At 35.3% G+C, this 17,772-nt stretch overlaps 1 protein-coding gene across 5 annotated transcripts in view; it reads left to right on the plus strand.

Moving 5' to 3' along the window:
- The window catches only part of VPS8 (VPS8 subunit of CORVET complex), a 331,520-nt gene that overhangs the window by 127,042 nt on the left and 186,706 nt on the right, over positions 1–17,772 (plus strand). For all 5 annotated transcript variants that reach the window (XM_057500758.1, XM_036875334.2, XM_057500761.1 and 2 more), the window contains 3 exons: positions 6,991–7,213; positions 12,110–12,199; positions 14,590–14,641. In XM_057500758.1, coding sequence (XP_057356741.1) covers positions 6,991–7,213; positions 12,110–12,199; positions 14,590–14,641 — 365 coding nt within the window. The remainder of the gene's footprint in view (positions 1–6,990; positions 7,214–12,109; positions 12,200–14,589; positions 14,642–17,772) is intronic.

Below are 17,772 nucleotides of genomic sequence, written 5' to 3' on the forward strand. Positions count from 1 at the left end.
ATTAATTAATTAAGTTTATGTAATATTCTAAATGTTCTGTTGTCATTTCAACAGTCTTCTCAACATTTTTACCTGGAGCAGATTCTGTCTCAATAAACCACTTTCTTTGCTCATCCATAAGAAGCAGCTCCTTGTCCAGTCACATTTTATCATGAGATTGCAGCAATTCAGTCATATCTTCGGGCTCCACTTCTAATTCTAGCTCTCTTGCTGTTTCCACCATATTTGCAGTTACTTCCTCCACTGAAGTTTTGAAGCCCTTAAAGTCACCTTTAAGGGCTGGAATCAACTACTTCCAGTTCATGCTCATGTTGATATTTTTACCTCTTCCCATGAATCATAAGTGTTCTTAATGGTACCTAGGATTGTGAATCTTTTCCAGGATTCAATTTGCTTTTGCCCAGATTGACCAGAGGAATCACTAGTTATGGCATCTTGAGCCTTGCAAAATGTATTTCTTAAATCGTCAGACTTGAAAGTTGAAATGACTCCTTAGTCCATGAGTTACAGAATGGATGTTGTGTTAGCAGATATGAAAACATCAGAGCTTTTGGGTGACCAGGTGCATTGTTAACAAGCAGTAATATTTTGAAAGGCATCTTGTCTCTGAGCAGTAGGTCTCAACAGTCGGCTTAAAATATTCAGTAAACAATGTTGTAAACAGATATCCTGTCATCTAGGCTTTGTTGTTACATTAATAGAGCTCAGGTAGAATAGATTTAGCATAATTCTGATGGGCCTTAGGATTTGGAGAATGGTAAATGAACATTGGCTTCAACTTAAGAGTCACCAGTTGCATTAGCCCCTAACAAGAGGAATCAGCCTGTCTTTGAAGCTTTGAAGCCAGGCATTGACTATTCCTCTCTAACTGTGAAAGTCCTAGATAGCATCTTCTTCCAACAGTAAGCTGTTTTGAAAATCTGTTGTTTAGTGTAGCCACTTTTATTAATTACCTTAGCTAGATCTTTTGGATAACTTGCTGCAGTTTTCTATATTAACACTTCCTGCTTTACTTTTCACTTCAATGTTATGGAGATGGATTCTTTCCTTATGAACCAATCTATGTTAACTTCCATCTTTTCTTCTCCAGTTTTCTCACCTCTCCCAGCCTTCATAGAGTTGAAGAGAGGGTTAGGTTTTGGCTTAAGGAAATATTGTGGCTAGTTTGATCTTTTATCCAGAGCACTAGCATTTTCTTCCTATCAACAATGACTTTGGCTTTCTGATCATTTATGTATTCCCTAGAATAGCACTTTGAATTTTCTACAAGAACTTTCCCTTCAGATTTGCAAGTTGGCTAACTAGTGCAAGAGGCCTTGTGTTTTGACCTATCTTAGCTTTCAGCATACCTTCCTCACTAAGCTTAATCTTTTCTAGCTTTTCATTTTAACTGAGAGATGCGCAACTCTTCTTTTCACTTGAACGCTTAGAAGCCATTGCAGAGTTGTTAATTGGCCTAATTCTAATATTGTTGTATCTCAGAAAATAGGGAGGCCATAGAGGTGTGGGGAACCACAGGTTGGTGGAGTAATCAGAATTACACATTTATCGATTAAATTCACTATCTTACATGGGTGTGGTTCATGGTGCCCCCAAACAATTACAGTAATAGCATCAAAAGGTCGATGATTGCAGATCACCATAACCAAATATAACAACAATGGAAAAATTTGAAATATTGCAAGAATTGCCAAAATGTGACACAGAGCCATGGAGTGAGCAAATGCTATTGAAAAAAATGGCGCCGATAGCTTTACTTGACACAAGGTTGCCACAAACCTTCAATTTATAGCATGAACCATTAGCTCTCCATATGAAAAAAATATATATAAATTGCACCCTTGATCTGTTTATAAAAATAAATTCCAGATGGATTAAAATCCTACTTGTAAGAAGTTAAATTTTAAAACTCATATAAGAGGATATCCTTTCTGCCATCAAAGTAGAAAAGGAAATAAGGCACAACAAATTTAAATCTTTAAGAAAAAGACTGATAAAATAGAAGTCACTAAAAACCAAGTTAAAAGACATGCCACAATAGACTAAGAAGGCACCTCCAACACATAAAATCAGAAAAGGATTAGAAGTGCAGAAATTAGAAAGAATTTGTAGAAATCAGCAAGAGAAGAGCAAAAAGTCAATAGAAAAATGGGCAAATGATATGAACATTTCAGAGAAATTCAGAGAGAAGAATATCAAAAGGGTCATTAAATATATGGGAATATGTTCAATGTCATGAGTATCCTATTGCAAATTCCTTCTTGCAATAATCAGTGATACCATCACACTGGCCAAAATTAAGAAGTCTAAAAACATTAGGAATCAGCAAGACTGTGGAAAAACAGAAAACATCAAACACCAAATAGAAACAAATAGGAGATCAACTTGCCGGTATCAGTAGAATTAAGCTACTCTACTGTCTAAAGAATTCCACTTCCAGGTGTATGACTTAGAGAAACCTCACATGGGCACACAAGAAGACATGTACAAGGATGTGTAATGTAGCATTGTTTATCAATAAACAGTGTAAAAGATTGGAAACAATATAGGTGTCTATCAATAGAGAAATAAGCTGTGGCATATTCGTTCAATAATATGTTTTATGATCATTAAGATGGATGAATTGATCTACATGTATTAAAATTGATAAATTAGAAAATTTAATGAGAAAATGAATTTGCAATAGGGTATGTACTATATACCATTCATACATATTCTAAAAAGATGTAAGACTGAATCACGTATTTTATAGGTAAATGCATATATAGGAAAAATAAAAAACATGGATGAGAAAGATAACTTGTTCAGGTTCGTGGTGACCCCAGAGGAGAGAGAACATGACAGATAAAGGTTGCTTTATTTCTAAAACAAATGAATAACAAAGATCTGAAGCCAGTATGGTAAAATGTTAACATTTATGGAATTGGGTTGGTGGGTTCATAAATATTTGATATTCTGCCCATTTCTTTATATTTTAAATATTTCACAATTAAGATGTTTTAAAGTGTGAGCACTTCAGGAGGTGGATATAGAATATACTGTTTCATGAATATTGATAGTAGAGAGAATGATAGCTTAAAGACAGACTTTAAGCAGGAAACATACTAGCCTCTTATACTAGATTGGAATATATGTGTGTATATGTAGATATGTATACATATATGTATATATAATGTATAAATATCTTCTGATTGAGTACATTGTTTTTATAGTCTTATTTTCACATATGTTGTTTTTTATGTGGATCAAATTATGAACAAAATAGATATTCTGAATTAGTTTTAAATCAATGCCACAACTATTGCTCTATAATCACTGTTAACTCAGTATAGTAATCCACAGAATCCTAGGCCCAGCACTAATATTAATTGAGCTAGCATATATATGTATTCCTATTCATAATTAAGAATTTTTTTATAATCTAAAGTCCTTTTTACTATGACAGGAATCATGCTACTTTTTCTCTGTAGGACATGCCAATCAATATAGTATGGACATTGGTTAAAATTTGGCTGTATACTCTTTGTGAATTGTTTAAAATCAGAAATGACAGAAAATCGATTTAGAAGACTTTTTGTCTTTTTTTTCATATTTTGGTCTCTGTTCTACAATTTCACTTCAGTTTGGTAGTGTGTATTTTTTTTTTTTTTAGTATTAAGACAAAAGATAATGTCTCAAGGCTTTTTGTAGGACAGCTTATGGTTTGTCATTTTGCCTTTAAAACAGTAGCTATAATTTTCCTTTCTTTTGCTAAGAGGTCCAGAATTTAATTAAACTGTGATAATAATTTTGGACATTGTTTAAGAATAGGTACTGCATTATTATATGTGAATTATTTTTCAATAAAACAGTTACAAAACAAGGCAAAGTGGATGCTGTGTGTAGGTGATCTTGAGTACTTTGAGTTTATATCACTTTAAGCAGATATCCAGAAAGAAGCCACAGTTTAAAATGAGTTATATGTAAATCTGAACCAAAAATATTTTTGTTAAATCTAAAGTGAACCTGAAGTGGTCTTTTGATAGCCAGAGAATTTGTCCAATCTTGTTCAACATCAGGATTATTGTTTGAGAAACAGAAAGACCTTAATTAACAAGCATGGTTGAGGAACTGGATACTCTTCCTTGCATGTTAAAATTAGGAAAGCTAGGGGGAAAAGGGTGCCATGCCTTTTTAAATTTTATAACAATGATATTGACATATAATTTACATACCATAAAATTCACCCTTTCGAAGTGTGCAATTCAGTGGTTTTTAGTGTATTCACAGAGTTGTGCAACTGTCACCATGATTAAGCCATGTCTTTTAAAATGAAATCTTTACAAACTGATAACTGTAGGAGGAAAAAAAGGATTTTGAACATAAGTTTGTACAGTTCATTTGGCCTTTACTTTTACTTTTATAAATAAAGAGACCAGCCCAAATCAGCTTTGGATTTATTAATCCCACTTAAGTTTAGTGGGGATTTTTTATTTGTCTCTGGTTATGTATTTGATACAGACTGCCAAGTGTTAGGGTTGATTCTTTTACTGCCTGCAGACAATCTCTGAATTTATCATTATCTTCATAATCAGAGCTGATTTCTTCACATCTTTTAAAGTTGTAAAATTGATAATGCACAAAGTGAATTTGGACATTTACCCTATCAATTTAAAGTTATAAATGGTAAACTCCAAATAATATCTTTAATATGAGTATTAATATTAAGTGAAGTTACATAGAAAGAATACCTTTTTGATGGCCCTCTATTATTCAGAATGGTTTTTCTGTTATACTGAGTGTAGGGAGACTAAGCTTGAAGTGATGAACAGCAGCTTTGAAGTTAGGTCTTCCAGGAAACAAAGTCAGCACCCTGGAGTACATGGCCAAACATAGAAAGAAACACAAGAGCTAAACCCTTTTCTGTATGTATTTTTTTTTCTCCTTTCTTCCTGATATTCTAATAAATATTCTTTCAGAATAAGAGCATGGCTTAGGGTTTTATATTTAAGGTAGATATGCAGATAGGAATTGCTGAGCTTCATTTTTCTTTATTCTAGCCTCTGGCTGGTTAAGAAACCAAATGTGTAGCTTTGCCGTGAGTCTTACCAGAACTGCATGCTGCTATTTGTCACAGGAGTGCCTTGTTTGTCAACTTTTATGCTCTGTTCACTGTATTTTTAGCTCTTTAATTCTCCTCCCCCGGGCTTTTTGGGCTCAACTAAAATACATAATTATCTTCCCTAGCATGTTGTCTTTAAGAATGCATTACAAAGTGACATTTTCTTTACATTTGTTAGAGTTATTGATTACCCTTTATCTTTCTTATAGTAAAACTTCATTAATCTCAGCTTCTTTTACTTGGTTAGTAATTGGTAATCACAAAATGTGATGGGTTATTGATTAAAATGAAACTAACATGAAAAATACTCAAATATGAAGCAAAGTGGGGAAATGATGCAAAAACTACATTTGTGGATATGAGGGAAAAAATTAATGGATATGGATTTCCCCCCAGGATATTGCAAATACTTTTTACTGAAAAATTGTACAAGGCTCTGGTGTAGATGTAGCCAGTCCATTCATCATCCATCCCATTCCAGGACTAAAGATGAAGCAAGGCCCCATCCCACTCCTTTCAGAATTTTCCTTGATCTTTTTGTGGAACTTGTCATGAAAAACTACACTTGTAGGTGAACCGTTTAGCACTTTTCACAACTGATGTGATTGATATACATATAAGGAGATTATGTATTTAGTAAAGAGTAAATAATCCTAACAGGTAAATAAAATTAGCACAGTTGTGTTTTGGGAAAAAAAAGGTATTAGTCAATCAGTGAATGATATAAAGCAATACAATGCATGAATGGAAAACATGGGAAACATTTAATATTACAAGTCATTGAAAAACTAAAAACAGTGATGTTGTTTAATTTATACTTATTATCTGGGGAAGAAACCAAACACAGCTGTCCAGTAAAACTGTATGATTATACATTGCTGGTGGCAGTGTAAATTGGTGGTGCATTTTGAAGGTAATTTAGTAATGCATTTCAAGTGCCACAGCATGTTTCACATCTTTTGACTTAAGATAAATTTCTAAAAGTAGGATGACTAAGGAACTAAGTCCCCCAGATGGGAAAGACTATATATGTAGATGTTGATTGTGGCATCATTCCTAAGAGTAAAGTACTGGAGATGAGTGATATATCCAACAGTACAAGAATGGTTAAGTAAATCCTGAAATGTCAGCATAATGAGACCTTCTGAGTTAGACAAACTTAAGAAGAATGCTTAGTATATAATGCTGCATGAAAATAGGATTCAGAATTGTATCTGTGATGAACAGAAATCAAATTATTTATGGACTGTTTGCCCGAGAAATATGAAATAAATAAAACACAGTTTTGAGTGTGGTAGCATTTTGATTAATTAAAAAGATTTTTGTTTCTGCAATATAATAGTTTCCAGACATGTTTTTAAAATATTGAACATTTTCTTCTTCCTCTCCCATCAATATCACTGCCTGAACCTTTAGGGAAGTGAGGGTGAAGAACTAGATAAAGAAGCAAATTGATTCTGCAGGTCAGCTAGGACTATTTAGATAGCAGCAAAGAAGAAAGGATAAATTGTGAATAGCCCTTTTGATATTTTTTCTACTTCTTCATGTTCACTGTACTACCCTTTCCATATTATTGTTGTCTTTAAGGAATGTGACATAATGGACTCAACATAGGATTTGGGAAATTCTGACTATCACTTGTTAGCTATGTGACTTTCGGCAAATAGTTTAATTTACTCAACTTTTTTTTATTTGTAAAAGAAATATTGGAAGTATTAATTAAGGTAGTATATATAAAAAGGTTTTCATAATGTAATGCTCTACAAATGTTACCATTTTTATAACCTTTGTAAGTTGAAATAGGAAAAAAGATAATCTGTACTTAGCAGACTGAATTTAATGAATGTTTGGAATGTTCCTAAAAGTATTTTCTTCCCTTTCTATTACAGGGATCTTTTATTTAGCCAGATGTATGACAAATTAAGTGAGAATTCAGTGGCCAAAGGAGTGTTTCTGGAGTGCCTTGAACCATATATTTTAAGTGATAAGTTGGTGGGGATCACACCCCAGGTAATGAAAGACCTGATTGTTCATTTCCAAGATAAAAAATTAATGGAAAATGTGGAAGCCCTTATTGTACATATGGATATCACCAGCCTAGATATTCAGCAGGTGAGATTATAAACAGTCTACTAATGTATGGAATAAACATGATTCCTTTATTTATTATATTTACCTGACTGATCAGGCCTCATTTTGACTTCAATTAACTCCAGTTGTTTATTGAGCATTTTTGGTAAGATGTCTCAAAAACTTGTATTTGCCAACATATTTCTTAGGACTGTTTTTAATGAAAGTTGGATTATGAATTCTTACAAGCCAAGAGTCTACTGTTTCTTTGCCATCCCTAAAGCTCTTAGCATAGAGGTTACATTTGGAAGTTGTTCAGTAAATGCTTATTGACTGGTCTTTCATCAGCTAAGTTTTCACCCTGCAAGTTAATTTCAACTGAGCACTTTCATATGAATAATAGAATATTTTTATTTTTAAGGATATGATGCATTTTCTGAAAAAGCTAATTTGTAAGTCCAGAGTTGATAACTTTCATACTTTAGTTTTGAAATGCTGAGCATAATATAAGAAGCAAAGTACAGGACATCCTAGGCTCATCGGCCAGCCCATTGTTTGATAACATACCTCCAGTATATCTGAGGGCTCCACAAAAAGTTTTCAGTCCTTAAATGAGGAGTGGTATTTATTCTGGCATAAGACATTTCACTCTTTCATCTTCATCGAACTCTTTAGTTCCATATTAGCACATTGAACAGTGGTACTCCTGAAGGGCCACAAAGGTGCCAAGTATTATTGAGCTAAAATACAGGTGACTTACAAAGATCTTGGACCAAAAGGTTTTTTTAAATGTGCAAAAATCACAGAGAAATGAAGGTTTGGAAATATGGTTATTGTTTTCTTCCCAGAGGCTGTTTATGAGTGGTTGTGAGTTTGCAAAGTAAAGCCAGATCCTCTTTTATAGATATGCCTTTCTATTATACAGGTAATTTGCATATTCTTCATGTCTGACAATAGGTCCAATGATTTTAGAGCATGTTATTAATCTAGCTTTATTTACCTATCAGTGATACAAAAGAAATTTCTCCTTTCTTGTCTTTCCAACATTTTTAGTTTTCCCCCAACACTATGTAAATATTCTCCAGTCTTTTTCCTGTAAAACAACAATCTAAAAAACCTTTCCCTCAGTTTTCCTTCTCTCCGTATCAAGCCTTCTCCCTTTCTTCCCTGTAGGTTAGTGCGCCATCTCACTCTTCTCACTCACAGCCAGATTTCTTGAAAGCATTTTTTAGGTTGCTACTTTCATTTTCTCCATATCTTAAACTCTTCCTCCTTGCTTTCACTAGAGTCAGCAATGACCTCCATGTCCACTGTATCAAGTGATATTTTTCAGATTTTACTTACTCTTCCAACAGCATTCATTCATTAATTCAAGAAGCATTCATTGAGTGTCAGGCTCTGAGGATGTTTCAGTGACCTTAGTGGACAAAGCTTATCCTCTCAGAAGGCTTTCCTGTAGGATGCCCTGTAGAGGTGGTTTGTGGGAGGCAAATTCCCTCAACTTTTGCTTGTCTGGGAATTGTTTAATCCCTCCTTCATATTTAAATGATATTCGTGCTGGATACAGTAGTCTTGGTTTGAGGCCCTTCTGTTTCATTGCATTAAGTATATCATGCCATTCTCTTCTGGCCTGTAGGGTTTCTGTTGAGAAGTCTGATGATAGCCTGATGGGTTTTCCTTTGTAGGTAACCTTTTTTTTTCTCTCTGGCTGCCCTTAATACTTTGTCCTTGTCTTTGATCTTTGCCATTTTAATTATTATGTGTCTTGATGTTGCCCTCCTTGGATCCCTTGTCATGGGAGTTCTGTGTACCTCTGTGGTCTGAGAGGCCATTTCCTCCCCTAGTTTGGGGAAGTTTTCAGCAATTATTTCTTCAAAGACACTTTCTATCCCCTTTTCTCTCTCTTCTTCTTCTGGTACCCCTATAATGTGGATATTGTTCCATTTCGATTGGTCACTCAGCTCTCTTAGAATTCTTTCATTCCTGGAGATCCTTTTATCTCTCTCTGCATCAGCTTCTCTGCGTTCCTGTTCTCTGTTTTCTAGTCCATTAATGGTCTCTTGCATCTCGTCCATTCTGTTTTGAAGTCCTTCCAGAGCTTGTTTTATTTCTGTATTCTCCTTCCTTAGTTCTTGCACATTTCTCTGCAAGTCCATCAGCATGGTTATGACTTTTGTTTTGAATTTTTTTTCAGGAAGACTGGTTAAATCTATCTCCCCAGGTTCCTTCTCAGGGGAAGATGTAGCAGATGCCGAAGCTGTCTGGGTTAGTCTTGTCTGGATCATATTTTTTTGCCTTTTCATGTTGACAGGTGCTATTGACTGTCGGCTGGGAGGGCCAAACTTTTCACTTGCTACTGGCCTTTCTTTACTGGGACAACTGCGACCCCTAGTGGCTTGTGTTGGGTACTTGTGTGTAGACTGGGTCTTTGTGTCTTGCCCGGCCGGTATGGAGGAATCTCCCTTTCTGAGGGCGTGGTCTGCCTTAGGCTGCTTCTCTGCTTTCGCAGCACCCGGAGGGGTAATGGATGGGGGTGCTGTTTGGCTGTTTACCTCTGTGAGGGGTCTCAGAGCTGTTGCCCAGGGGGTTAGTGCACCTGGTTTTCCCTGTAATTTCCAGTCACTGGGCTGTGACCTGTGTTGTTTCCGTCCAGCTGTTGTGTCCCTGTCCCTTTAAGACTTTCAAAAAGCACTTGCTTTTCTTTGTCACAGGGGCATCAGCTTCGGAACCCGCTCATAGGTCTTGCTGCCCTGTTTCCCTAGTTTCCAGCCCTCCACGCATGCACTGTGTCTGCACTCTGGTGCGGGTCGCTGGGGCTGGGTGTTTAGCAGTCCTAGGCTCCCTCTCCCTCCCGCCGGGAGCTGGGGGGAGGCGTGCTTGGGTCCCGCCGGGCCGGGGGTTGTATCTTACCCCTTTCACCAGGCGCTGGGCTCTCGCACGTGTGGATGTAGTCTGGCTGTTGTCCTGTGTCTTCTGGTCTTTTAGGATTAGTTGTATTTGTTGTATTTTCAAAAATATATGTTTTTGGGAGGAGATTCCCACTGTCCTACTCATGCCGCCATGTTGGCTTCGCCCTCAGAAGGCTTTCATTTCAGCAAAAAAGTTTGACAATAAACAGATAAACAAGTGGACAAACCAAAAATATCCAAAAGTAGGTGTTATGTTAAAAGTCAAATAGGCAATATGGTAGAAAGAGAATGAGAGGCTACCTTAGAAAGGTTATTTATAGAAAACCTTTTTGAGGCCATAACACTGAGTCTGGAATCTGAATGACAAGAAGGAATCAGAAAATTAAAGATCTTGGAGAAGATTGCTACAGGTAAAAGTAATAGCTAATGCAAATTGTGTGTGTGTGTATGCCTTGAGTGTTAAAGTTACAGATAAAAGGCAAACACATTAGGAGCTTGGTTGAAAGAGAGAGGTAGTCCTTTCAGGGCAAGGTACATATTTTTCCATTTTATTCTAAGTGCTATGGGGAATCATTCAAAGATTTAAGCAAGATTACTCTGGTTTGCTTTAGAAATAACAGAATGAGTGGTGGTGACCAAGTGCAGAAGAAGCAAGGAAACTAGTTAGTAGCTGGTCTAGGAGGAGGTCCTGGCTAGAGGTGGTAGCCATGAGATGGAGAGAGATGACCCGATTTTGAATATGTTTTCGAGGTATAATTTATTTGCTGATTAATTGGATTCAAGGGTGTGGTAGCATGCAAAAGAGAGAATTTAAGGATGATGCTTAGTCTTTTTGGCTTGAGAAACAAGGTGGATAGTAATTCATTTAATAAGAATGGAAGACTGGGGTAGTTTTAAGTTTGAGAAACAAAATCAGGAGTTCTTTTGTGCCCTATTACTGTGAGATAGCTACTGGACATTCACATGAAGATATCAAGTGGCTGGATCTATGGACAGAGGACAGGTTAGGGCTGAAGCTGTAAATCTGTTAGTCACTGGTACAGAGATGGATGATCATGGCATTGGCTGAAAGGCAGGGTGGTGAGAGGAAAGGAATGGTTCCAGACAGGCCTTCATCTAGAAAGACTCTCCCATGATGCCTCACTTAGGTTTTCCTCTTACCTCTCTAGCTACTGTTTGTCATTCTCCTTTGCATCCTCTACTCTTCTATTTCAGCCCTCTTCCCCTGTCACTTTAGAGTATAATGTAGCTCTCACAGGAACAGAAGAATATGAAGTTCTCTGGACTTCAAGTTATCTCTAGTTCTCTTCCTAAATATTTTCTCAATTGATTTCTCTCCATCCTTAAACACTTCAAGCTTCTTTCCATCTTAGGACCTTCATCCTTACTGCTCTTGCCTGCAGAGTCCCTAATGTCCACCTCAGCTTTTGGTTCACATGCATACATCCTTTAGGTCCTAGCTTAAATACCGCTCCCTCAGAGATGACCTTCTGAGTACTCCAGACCAAGTCAGGTTCTTTTATAATACTTGTCCACATTTGTAAATGAATTATTTGTGTAATTGCGTATCTTCCCCAAGTCATAACTCACCATTTTGTGTTCCTCTCTTCTTTAGGTTAGTGTCCAAGATGAACTGTAAGAGTAGAGACTAGCTCTAGGTTCATCTGATCCATCACTTTGTCTCCTATGCATAGAAAAGGGCCTGAATACAGATGTTCAGTAAATATTTGTAGGAGTGTTGACCAAAGGTAAAATTAATATGGAAAAGGGAGGATAGAGAAGAAATAAAATGAGACTCTGGAGGACATTTAAAAGTAGCTATTATACTACTAAGAGTAGTATTGAACCTATAATAACTCTTATCCTGGCATTGTGTTTGAGTACTTCAATTTCAGTTTTTATTTCAGGGAAGAAATAAGAAAAGTTAGGGAAGAGTAGTCAAGGTCTTCTCCATTCTTAAAGCTTTAAGGTAAATAATTGGTGAGACCGAACTGAATTGTATGGACCAAACAACTCTTCCTTTTTACAGGTAGTTCTCATGTGTTGGGAAAACCATCTATATGATGCTATGATCTATGTCTACAACAGAGGCATGAATGAATTTATTAGTCCAATGGAGGTAAGATACTTCCTAACTTGGACACATATTTAATATTGTCAATTAATGGTCTTTCCCTGTTCTCTATTTGTTTTGAATAGTTTCTGCTTTCATCCAGTCCTTCTAAATTTTAGGTCGATTTATAGAATTACACCCATTTTAGCTTGGGACTTTTAGGTAGCTTTTAATTTCATACTTTCTGCCATTGCTTTTTTTTAGTCTGTATAAGTAGGTATTTAAATCCAGGAAACAATAGAAAGTTAAAACTAATGCTTGCCTGTTGGACTTCATTTTTTCCCTAAGAATTTTTGATATTATAATAGCTTTTCTAAAAAGCACAAGAAATTTATTACATACTCTTATTGTTTATAGTAAACTTACTACTGAGTCACACTGTTTGTAGAGGTATTCTGTTGGGGGAAAGTCTTGAAGATGTTGGGAGGTCTTTATTTGTTAATTGCTAATTTGTTGTTTTTCCCAGTTCAGAATTTATAGCATTCATTATAATTTATCATCCTTCCCATTAGAAGAAAGCATCTAAAACATTTGGGTTTATTTTAAAGAACCAATCCCCATATCCATCTTGTTATTTAAGGACAATATTGTGGATAATGGGTTATGGATAATGGATTGTGGGTATGTGAGGCTCCCTGCCAGCCTATTGCTTTACTACAGTGACTAATTACCTGGCTCAAAAGAGCCAGCATCTGTGGAAGGCATCCAGGCAACATTTTTGCAGATTTAATGGCCATCCAAAACTGTCTTCAGAATTACTAAGTCAGCAGTCGTCCTATGATTTTTCAGTTTTCTTTAAACACATTTGGCTTGATAGGTGAATATCTCTCTAATTCATAACTCCTTCAGTTTTGGGTGCACCTCTCTGCTCTTGGTCAGTTTCCAAAATGAGTGCCATAGCCCTTTACCCTGGTTTTGACCCTGATTGTCTATGTGTCAAGTAAGTATTCTTTACACTTGAACACCTCTCAGCTACTTCCTCACATATGTCAAGCCTTCCCTGAGAAATTGGTTAGCTGCCTCTTGAGTGAGGTCCAGGACCTCCCTGTGTGCAAAAATGTTCTCTATCTTACTACTAGACCCACTTAGGAAGAATTAAGGCAATTTCTAGTTTCTCTCAATCCCTAAAATCAGATTCTAATATGATACATTTTAAATTGATAAAAATATAACCCAGAGATTTCTGGGTTTGGTTATTGTTCACTTTTTAAGTTTTTGTTTTGTGTGGCTTTTTTATTCCTCCAAATCTGGTTTGCATTCATACCTATACATCTCAGATGGAATGCTGGACTGTTAAGGTTCTCTTTTGTTAAGAGTATTTGTACTAGCTTGGTATTTGTTATGAAAAAGTCGTTTGGAAATTTTAGCAGTTGGAGGAGAGCTCCAACTTTTGATTCCTCTTCTATAATTATCTGCCTATAAGGAAATTAGTTTTCAGTGTTTAAAGTTTAGTCATTTTAGTACTTAAAGAGATCTAAACTGAGCAGAGGTGCCCTGCTTTTTGAAATTTTCTAGATTTTCTAGAATTAAATGCAGTGTCATCACATTTGAGATGACTACTCTAGTTTGAAATCTTAGTTCTAGATTTGGCTGCTTCTGAGATATTGGGTGTTGCTGGTGGGTGTGTGAGTGAAGTCTGAATTAACTGACAATGGACAGGTTAACCAGGAAAAAAGACAAGGCTTATTCACACATGTATTGGGAGCACTCAGTAATGAGTAACGCACTGAAGAGCCAGAGGTAAAGGTTTGTATACCAGTTTAACAAAATGTTGGGTGGTTGAGAGGGAAGAAGGGATTGACGGCTTCCACTGGAAAGTATGGTTTTATTAGGCTTTTTGATGTTAATGAACAGCTAAATTTGTACCTACCAGTGCTAAGGAGCAGTCTTCTTCCAAATAGGAAACTCCCTCTGAGGAAGGCTAATCTAATATAGTTTAGCTATTAATCTTACTGTCTTTTCAGAGGCTGTGCTTAAATTTAGATAGTTTCTTTCTTTGGCTGCTGATTATTCAGATGTTTTTACTTGAAAGTAATCTTAATTACCATTTTGGTGGGCTATTAATCCCTTAAATGCTTGCTATTTAAAAAAAAATAAAGAATCTTTAGGAACCTAAGGACATTTTGTTTCAAAAACTATAATCTCAACAGAGACCTTCATCTAATTTACTTATTAAATGTTTTCTTTCAGCGAGGAATATGACAATGATTATTTCCCAGTGATCTTTCTAAAATGGTTCATGTCCACATCAAAAGTTTTTATATTTAATCTGAATAGCAAATGACTAATTCAGTCAGAGAAATGTGATTAATAGCAGAGATTCTTGATCATGTTTTTAAAAATATTTTTCTTCTTTTAAAATGATGGTGATTATTTTCCTATTCATTTTAATGCAGAAACTTTTCAGAGTCATTGCTTCTCCTCTGAATGCAGGAAAGACACTAACAGGTATTAATTTTCTAAGCCTTAATTTTTTCTCTTTTTAAAATTTTATGGTATTATTTAAAGATCAAATTCACCAATTTTGTGTGTACAGTGTGAATTTTGATAATTGTATATAGTCATGTAACCACCACCATAATCAAACTACAGAAGGAACCACATGGTTCGTTCACACTAAAAAGTTTCCTCCTGCTCCTTTGTAATCAGTCCTTTCCCCAGCGCCCCACCTCCAGGCAATGACTGATGTACTTTCTGTCACTACATTTCATGTTAGTGGAATTACACAGTATGTAACCTTTGGTGTTATATTTCTTTCATTTAGCATAATGTTTTTGAGGTTTGTCCATGTTATTGCATGTATTAATACTTTGTATTCTTTAACTGCTGAATGGTATTTCATGGATTGGCTATACCGTCATTTGTTTATTCACTGGTTGATGGACATTTGAGTGCTTCCAATAAGCTACTATAACATCTGTGGATGAGTTTTTTTGTTTACAAGTAAACTTTTTATTATGAGGTAATTGTTATTCACCTGCAGTTGTAAGAAATGACACAACATCTTGTGTACTCCTGACCAGTTCCTCTCAATGCTAATTTTGCAAAACAAAACCACAATATCACATCCAGATATCACAGTGATAAAATCAAGATACAGAACAGTTTTATTAACACAGGTATCCTTACATTGCCTTTATCCCCCATTGCTAACCCCTAGCTATAAATAACGTTTTGTGTAGGTAGATGTGTTCATTTTTCTTGGGCAGCTACCTAGGATTGGAGTGGATGGAGTGTGTGATAAATGTATGTTTTACTTTCTAAGGTACTGTTATTTGTTTTTCAAAATGCCCATACCATTTTACATTCCCATCAGCAAAATATGAGAGTTCCAGTTGCTCCATATCCTTGTCAGCACTTAGCATTGTCAGTCTTCTAAAAATCTCATAAAATTTTTAGCCATTGTAGTGGTGTAATATCTCACTGGGCTTTTAATTTTCATTTCCCTACTAGTGATGTTGAACATCGTTTCATGTGCTCTTGCCCAATCATATACATTTTTCTGTGAATTGTCTGCTTAAATCTTTAGCACTCTTTGGGAGTAGGGAAAAGGTATTATTTAGCTTTATTTTGAGTTGTAATAAGTTCCAAGTGAGTGAATTCTCCACCAGAGCCTATAGGAATGCTTTATGCAGTTTGAAGACAAGCCCTTTAACAATATATGTTTTACAAAACTTTTCTACCAGTATGTTGCTTACCTTTTTATTTTCTTAACCATGTTTTTTTAAAGAACAAAAAAGTTTTTAATCTTCATTATGTCCATTTTATTTTGTTCTTTCATAATTTTAGACTTTTGTTGCTCTGTTTAAGAAATCTCTGTCCAATTCAATGTCATGAAGATTTTCTCCTACATTTTCTTTCAGTAATTAATAGTTTCAGCACTTCTTTTTAGTTCTGAATCCATTGAGATTAATTTTTCTGTGTGATACAAGGTAAAGAGCAAGGATTTTTTTTCCTGTACAGCTTTCAATTCCTCTACCATTTTTTGAAAAGATTATTCTGTTTCCGCTAAACTACCTTTGACACCTTTTTTTGTCAAAAATCAATTGACTCTATAAGTAGGTCTTTTTCTGTGCTCTCTGTTATGTTCCATTGATGTGCCTATACTTATACCAATAGTATACTTTCTTGAATATTATATCTTTGTAGTAAGTCTTGAAATCAGGTACCTTAAGTCCTCCAACTTTGTTTTTCTTTTTCAAAATTGGTTTAGCTGGTCTAGGTTTAGCTAGTCCTTTGCCTTCCCTTATAAACTTTAAAATCAGTCATTAGTTTCTTTAAAAGCTAATTAGAATTTTGTCTGGGATTGCATTGACCCTATAGATTAATTTTGGAGGGATTACCATCTTAACACTATTGAACCTTCTAATCTATAAGTATGATGTGTTTCTTCATTTATTTCCATCTTTTAAAATCAGTGTGCTTTCCCAAGTTCTTTAGAAAGGCAGGTGAGATTTTTTGGTAAGGATTGCTTGGAATCTACAGATCAATTTAAGGAGTACTGCTACTTTAACATTAGTAAGTCTTCCAATCCATCAACACAGAATACCTTTCATTTATTTAGGTCTTGTTTAATTTCTTTCAGAGATGGTCCAGTGATGTTTTGCCATTTTTGGTATACAAGTCATATACTTCTTTTGTTAATTCTATTCCTATTTTATTCATTTTGATGCTATGCTATTAGAAATGGAATTGGTTTTTAATTTCATTTTTAGAATGTTCATCATACAGAAGTAAAATTGGTTTTTGTGTACTGAATTTACATCCTGCATCCTTCCTGAATTATTAGTTCTGATTTTTTAAATGGATTCCTTAGAATTTTCTACATATGTAAGATCATGTCATCCATAAATAGAGATAGTTTTACACCTTCCCTTCTAATCTGGATGCCTTTTATTTCTTTTTCTTCCCTAATTGGCCTGCCTAGAACCTCCATGAAAATGTTGAAGTGACAAGAGTGGATATCCTTATCTTTTTCCTGATCTAAGGGGAAAATAATTCAGTTTTTCACCATTAAATATAATGTAAACTGACTTTTTTATAGATGGCTTTATCTGTTTAAAGAAGTTTCCTTCTATTTCTAGTGTGTTGGGTATTTTTAACACAAAAGAGTTTAATTTTATCAAATGCTTTTCCCTGCATATATTAGGAAAATCTTGAGGGCTTTGTCCTTAAGATTTGATTGATTTTCATATGGTAAGCCAATCTTATATTCCAGGGATAAATCTCACTTAGTCATGGTATATACATCTTTTTTATATGTTGCAGATTTTTTTTGGTAGGGGGAGGAAGATTTTTATGCCTATATTCAAAAAGGATATTCTGTAGTTTTATTTTCTTTCATATCTTTTTCTGATCTTGCTATCAAGTATACCTGATATGTTGGTATACTTGCCTCATGGAATGGGTTGGAAAGTGTTCCCTTTTCTGTTTTTCAGAAAAGTTTGCAAAGGACTGATATTAATACTTCTTTAAATGTTCTAGGAGTCATTAGTGAAGCCATGTGGGCCTAGGATATTCCTTATTGGAAGTGTTTAAACGACAAGTTCAGCCTCTTTGCTTGTTTTAGTCTATTTAAA

This window comes from Manis pentadactyla, chromosome 1, assembly GCF_030020395.1.
Source record: "Manis pentadactyla isolate mManPen7 chromosome 1, mManPen7.hap1, whole genome shotgun sequence".
Taxonomy (NCBI): Eukaryota; Metazoa; Chordata; class Mammalia; order Pholidota; family Manidae; genus Manis; species Manis pentadactyla.